Below are 7,164 nucleotides of genomic sequence, written 5' to 3'. Positions count from 1 at the left end.
GGCTACAGTTCTAGTCAAAAATGAGTGCTTCGACTAATGTACCTGAATCGTCTTCGCAACCACTAGGACCAAATGATACTGCTGTAGTTTGTCCATCAGACCTTGACCATTTTAAGCTTAACAAGCATGGGAAAGTTAAGGTAACCCTATTTCTGTTTTCAATGTCTTAATTCTCTTTTATTAAGATGATATTGAGTTAATGCCCTTGCTTTATTTAATAAACAAAGGACTTAATTCAAAACATCCATTCATAAAAATGTTCAAATCAATAGTAATCTGTAAAGGCTAGTTTTTTATTTCAAACTCTTCATCCAAATGGTCAGTCATACAACAAATGCGATATGGTAAGCTAGTTACTTATGTAATTGTATATATATATGTGTTTTTATACAGAAAAGATTTATTTCAAGAGAGTAAGATTGGTTTAGTTTGTGAAAAGAACTGTTCGAGTTTGCTAATCTGATAGAAAAGCTTTATTTACATAACACTTTCAGGTTCCTCGACGGTTAATTCATTGTAGTGATGGAATTCTTGAAGAATATAGCACAGACGAAGAAGAAGACGAACTGCCACCTGTGCCAGTTGATACAGTGTGTTTTTGAAGTTTAATGTTTAGTTATAAAAATTAAGACACTTTGTTATATATATAACGTTTGTTTCTACCTTAATGGTAATATTTTCATAAATCAAATAAACCTTTAAAATATTTTCTGGAGAATGTTTGTACAATAAATTCTCAAACTAACTGAAACAGATCGTTTAGTAAAATATGTTTTTTTTAATTAAGCTTTATAATCATTCTCAAGATATTCATGGAAATTGTCACAAAACAACTCCCAATATATTGGATTATCATGTCCTTGGTTTCATCTTTTTTTTTCATTGTTATTTTCTTGTTGTGGATTTTGCAGAGCAAATTGCCTTGGGGTCCATACTTTTGGTACTACACTGTGCAGGCTGCTGTTGGTGGATTAGCAGGTGACTAGATTTCAATTATGTTCCCAATGAGCAAGGTCCATATTTTGCAGTGTTTTGTAGCATCCAGTTGTTGAATTATTGTAAACAAAATATATATATCATATTTCTTTAGCATTGTTGTAACAGATCAAGATTTTAACTTTTTGCCAATATATATGTCAAACAGGGCCGGATTTAGCTGATAGGGGCCCGGGGCACTTTTAAATCGGGGGGCCTCCGCCCTCCGTGCAAAAAAATTTTGCGCCTTGGTGCGAAAACCCACCTTTACGTCTACATAGGCATTAATCCAGTACTGCACAGCATTTTTCAGAAACTTCAAAGGCTGAAAGAAAGAAAAATTAACACAAAATCACATTTTTTTCATGTAGGGGGGCCCTTCGAAAGTCGGGAGGCCCGGGGCACCTGCACCCTCTGCCCCCCACTAAATCCGGGCCTGATGTCAAATACTACTGTATTTTCAAAGTACAGTAGAATTCGCCTATAGTGACTTTGGCTATAGTGACACTTCGCCTATAGTAACACCTGTTGCAAAGTCCCGTTTGCATACGCAACAGTTGAGTAGAATTCGGCTATAGTGACACTTCGGTTATGGTGACACTTTTTCCGCGGTCCCTTCAGGTGTCACTATAGGCGAATTCTACTGTAGTACAAAAGAATCATTGGCCATGAAATTGTCACATGTATCTTCATGAAGAGTTGCCATGTAGCGAGAAAAATAAATCTTAATAGGTGTACTGGTGTAGCTACGAATGGAGATTGTCAAAGTTCAGACCTCAAAATTTCTGTTTTGACTTTTTGAGCAGTAATATATTTTGCGTTTTCACTGCTGTTTGTTTAGCTACTATTTAAAAAACTAGTGAATGAAAGATGATTAGAAATCAAATCTTGCGACCTTGTATATAACGATAATAACTGTTTCAAAGCATTCAGTAACATTTTTTAACTTGTTTATTTTTAAGTTTGCGATTACTTGGGTGAGAAACTGGCCTACTTTTTCGGCATCACTTCTCCAAAATATCAGTATGCTATTTCTGAGTGGGAAAGACAGCAGGAAGAAGAAACAGAAGAACGGGAGTTGGAGAAACAAGAAAGAGCTGCCGAAGAAGAAATAATAAGAGGAGTTATCCGTGCCAGGTGAACTATTGCTTATTATAACTAAAATAATCATCTACATCCACTGTTGGTGTGCAAGCGCCAAGCAACCATCAACACATGGGATGCATTTAAACAGTCCACAGGATTAGTTTATGATTTTTTGGCATTTTTTGTCGAATTGGTTAAGGATTTAAATGAATTAAAATGGGTAGTGATATTGACATGAAGATTGTTATGGGTGGTCATAGTATTAGGTACACAACACATGTTCGAGCGTGTGTTGACCGCAGAAGGTGTGAAAATAGCCGTTTTATAAGGCGGAGGTCTATGTGCCAACCTCTGGATGGCAAGCTATGATCTCACTTTCTTTAAAAGACCAAGTTTTACGTTTCTTAAAAACATTAAACTGATATTTTTCTGACGCCAAGAGGAGAATTATTTTTCAGTTTTTTGTTTATTGTCGTACTTATTGCCAAAGTATTGTATTTGGTGATAATCCAAACTTTTTTTCTCAGCGAACCGCAAGTCGCAACTCTGGATGTGGAGCATGTCCGGGTTGAAGCACCTCAACTTAAACACCACGACAATTCAGCTCATGCGGTGTCAGAAAACGGATGATTTCAACGTAACAGTGAACACTGCAGACGTTCGCCGAGTTTAATATGTTTTTTCAAGGTTATTTTTTTATACCGGTACTGCATTATTATCTTATAAACCGTTTATTTCCGTTGTAATCAGTTTGCAAAATCTGCCATTTTTTTACTTTGATTCAACGTCTCCAGGCGTTGAATCAATGTCAAAAGGACTATTTTACTCACTGGTTATGCACACAAATATTGCTGTTTTTGTTGTTCTTTTGCGTGACATTACCCAGTCATCGGTTTCACGTCATACCGTTCAAGGTAAACGTTACAGGACAAGGTTGAAGAGTTAGTGGAGGTGCAAATTTGTAGTTATAGCTACGCTTTATAATTTAAAGAAAAAGAGACATTATTGAATTTGTCTGCTTGTGACTATAAACGACTGAAATTATTTTCATTAGAAAACTTATAAAAGTTTTTATTCGGCAGAATCTTGATCAAAAGATTGTATCCGGTATTCTAGGCTAACTGAGCCTTTTTGTATCTTTCAGTTGCCGGTATCCCAGCCGTTTGGTTGGTTAAGTAACGTTTAATCCACGAACGGCCGTGTGAGTTGTGGTATTTTACAAGAAAAATGTTCTGAATCTGAGGAATAAACCTGAAATACGGCTGATCCGCAACTGATTAGCTCACCGGAAGTGATAGCTTAAGGTTTTTGGCACTGAAGTGCAGAATGTAGGTTCAGCTATTGTATAAGTTGCGTGTCAGAAATCTACCCTTACATAAGGTCTATAGGAGTCGATTGTAGTTCTGAGTGACTTCATTTGATATCATTTTTTAATATTCACTGTATTTTGAAAAGCGTTATTCTGTGATTGAAATCTGATGCTTCAACCTGTCGCTACGAGTATGATTTATCTTTTACTTTCTTGTGTTTTGTTAAGCGTACTTGCTGGAAATATGCATTACAAATTTTGCATCTTATTTGAATTGTCTGAGTGTCAGAACTAAAGCTTCACCAGTAGCAGATCCAGGGCAGCTTTGTCACGTGCCCCCTAGCCTGCATAAAACATGTAATTTTTTACCCTTTTTGCGAAAGTTTCTTGCTCGCTCAATCATAGCCTATTTCATTATCCTAAGACAGCTATCAGCACGCAACAACTTGCTGATATGCTTATCTAGAACATCCTGGGGTGCTATAGTAGGCCATCTCCACACTCCGTAAAAGTGCTTTTGCACTAGTTTACAGCACTTCCGTATATGCTTCCCCCGCTTGGTGCCGTAGCGTACACACTTGCAAATTTGACACTGCCCTCAACAACCACCATGAGAATAATCACCGGTTTTCTACTTCCAACTCCCACTGACTTTCTGCTGGTAGCTACTATCAGACATTGCCCCAGCTAGACTGCGTGGGGAAAATCACGTAGCCTACGTAGTCTGGTTTTACCACCTATCAAGGGATGATCACCTTAACCAGATTATCCTGATCTCGCACTTTCAAAGGCCCCAGCGCTTGAAATCTCGACTTCCTTTTTGCCGCTATGCTGCAGTTATCTGCAACTCCAACGTCCACATTTTCGAAGTTTGGAACAGTGAATGGAAAGAAGGCGTGAGGCTAGTCCAATTCAGTCTTTACCAATGCACTACTATCTTGGAATGAATGCGTGAAGCTCAATCGCTTGCGAACTGGGGTGGGCCGTTTCAATAGTAACTTGTTTCAATGGGGACTCACAATTTTGTGCATGTTGCTCAGACTTTCAAACTCAAATGCAAAATTCAACTGGCAACCTTGCATTGACTCAAACTTTCCATCTTTGAAACAAAATCCGAATAGGCTATAGTAGTTTTTTAAGCCAACAAACCGTCGAAAGATAAGTTACCAAAAGTTAATTTTTTAGCCAACTTTATAAATTTCATCTAAAAACTATCTACCACTACAGGCAGGGCTGGATTTATGTAAAGAGAGGCCCCAGGTCATTCCCGTTTTGAGGCAGACGTGAGACAATCTGTCTAGAGACATTGTAGAATTCAATTTATTTTTAAATCTTGAAAAAGGAATCTCTCTTTAGCAGTTGCTAGCTTAACCATTAAACGAAGAAATAACCAAATGGTTGTAGGCTATCTACATTTGGGTTGCCTACCTGAATGTCTTGTTTGTAAATAATTTTATGAATGCCCGGTAACGCCGAGGTGAATTGCTCAAATCCTGGCGCAAATGCTATCAGTTTATCAAGGAAGTAAAACATTGTGCAACTTTAATAGAGGCTGCCTAGCTGCTCTTCTAAAATAAGCTTTAAGTGCATTTATTATGAAAATACTGCAGAGGATTTTATTGACTTCTCTTGGTGATAGTTAATTATGACCAGTCTACAACCAGAACTACAAATTTTTGTATTAAACTGACTTAGCTTTTGAAATTCAACTGCTAATGAAATCTTGCTTTTATTTTAAGATGATTGCTTGGATGATGGTAAAATGCTATGAGTTTATCAAACAAAGCACCCGAAAATGTATAAGAAGCGACTAAAATTAGGTGAAATCGGTTAAAATTTTGAGCAATGCATAAACAATTCCATACGATGGCGCTGTTGCACACCAGCTGTTCTGTCTATTTGCAAGCTACTACCACTGGCACTGGCACTACCATTCATTTTATTTTTCGTCATTAATGCGTCCGGAATTTTTTTTGGAATTTTTTTTGCTGTAAGTTACTCATATATGTCGAGCAGGTTTACAAGTATATAGTATGCATTGTGATGATTTCAGATTTTTTTGTGATGCAGTGTGCAGGCAGACATTTGTAGTGCAGTGCTTGCAGAGGACAGTTTTTTTCTGCTCAGGACATCACCAATTTGAATGTATGTTTTCTGTAATTATCGCATTGTTCCAGGCTAGTGGATTATAGAAAAAGTGTAGACCAGATAGTTTTTGGTAATGTTGTATTTTTTAATTTTTACATGTGTTTGTCAGCTTCATATATAATACTGTAGATTAAGGTTGTAATAGTTCAATGAATTACCGTAATTACCAATGGTTTATTGAACAAAACCAACAGTTTCGTTATTATGGAGTTTGGATCAAGTCATGTTTATGCAAGTGTACCTTCTGAAACATATTATTCAAGGTAAGTTGGTCTAAAATATTAATGGCTGTCTACAATTTCAATGTTTTGTGACACTTGAAACTTGATTAACTGTTTAGGCCTATCTTTAGGCTTTATTTTTAGTTCATTTTCGGTCACTGTTACAAATTGCAATTCTTTACATTACTCTGTGTGCAAAAAATGTAATAAACAAGACTCTGATTACCATGTGTAATTACAGAGCATTTTTATACATTTTGTTTTTTATATGTCTACAATATTTAATAACTAGGCAAGTTACAGTACTTTGTATTTAATGAAAGAGCTGTTTCAAACCTAATTTGGGGCAACTTATTTGTGATCTGTGAGTTTTAGTAAGAAAGCAGCTGCTTGAGAACGTGCTACAAAAAAAAACTTGGACTTCTTGATTCATTATTTGGACTTCTTGATTTCATTATCATGAATTTTATGCGAAAATAAGGAAACTTTGCAATAGATTGAGTTTCGCCTTCAGCGACATGATTGTTGTTTACTTCACAAATGTAGATATGAATGACCTGTTTTAGCCTGATGCTGTAGGTTTCCTGTGGCTGCCGCGGTTTGCAATTAGCTTTTGGAACACAGTTTCTCAGTCATGTGTTAATTGTGTTATGACGAATAGAGTTGGAGACAATGTGTTGTTGTTTTTTGCGGTTCTTTTCATCGACTTGAGGCTGCTGTCTTGATTGTTGCCTGTTAAGTTTGTGTACGTGTGAACTTGAAACTCAACTGAAAACTAAAACTTAACAGACAGCAATACTGTAATTTATTAAGATAAATTTAATATATATATATGATATCCATAAAATTCATAATTGCATCCAGTGGCGTACGCAGGATTTTCTCAAGGGGGGTGTGATGACCGGCGGGCGAAGCCCGACGGCATTTTTGCCTGAGACGACACCCAGCGTCGGGAAGTCTGGGGGGCCTCCCCCAGAAAATTTTGAAAAATTACTTTGAATTTGGTGCATTCTGAGAGCATTTTCAACAAAAATCTGGATATGAATATTCCTGTAAAATGGTGCTGTCCAGTGGCATAGCAAAAGGATAAGATCATGTTTTCTTCGGCATTTTTCGGAAATAAAGCTAAGTCTCTATGTTTTCTTGTTGCTAATTCCTGGCTGAGATGTTTGAATGTTTGGTATTGGCAAAACTCGCTATTTTAATGCAGTTTTGTTTAAAATTAGACAAGTTTTTTTTAGACTGAAAGCATCATTCCCAAGCATAAAGAGACTGAAAGCATCAATCTCAATATCGTGACGTCACACGCGTGCCAAAGGGGGGTTTGTATCCCCCAAACCTCCCCCCTGGTTACGCCACTGGCCATTGATATCCCAAACGTCTTCATGATATCCCAGTATGGTTTTAGTTTAGAATTTATCCATT

At 36.9% G+C, this 7,164-nt stretch overlaps 2 protein-coding genes across 2 annotated transcripts in view; both read left to right on the top strand.

Annotated features, from left to right (window-relative positions):
* Positions 1-3,632, top strand: LOC145784553 (uncharacterized). The gene is made up of 5 exons (XM_082596395.1): positions 1-140; positions 495-590; positions 912-978; positions 1,938-2,112; positions 2,589-3,632. Exons 1-5 carry the CDS (start codon positions 21-23, stop codon positions 2,689-2,691), a joined length of 561 nt encoding a protein of 186 aa, XP_082452521.1. The 5' UTR covers positions 1-20; the 3' UTR covers positions 2,692-3,632.
* Positions 3,633-5,717: 2,085 nt separating this feature from the next.
* Positions 5,718-7,164, top strand: part of LOC145784337 (uncharacterized) — a 28,997-nt gene continuing 27,550 nt past the window's right edge. The window contains exon 1 of the mRNA XM_082596137.1: positions 5,718-5,781. Coding sequence (XP_082452263.1) covers positions 5,723-5,781 — 59 coding nt within the window. The 5' untranslated portion in view covers positions 5,718-5,722. The remainder of the gene's footprint in view (positions 5,782-7,164) is intronic.

This window comes from Aplidium turbinatum, chromosome 15 (genome assembly GCF_918807975.1).
Source record: "Aplidium turbinatum chromosome 15, kaAplTurb1.1, whole genome shotgun sequence".
Taxonomy (NCBI): Eukaryota; Metazoa; Chordata; class Ascidiacea; order Aplousobranchia; family Polyclinidae; genus Aplidium; species Aplidium turbinatum.
Note: the sequence above shows the minus strand (reverse complement) of the source record. Positions and strands in the feature narration are given on the sequence as shown.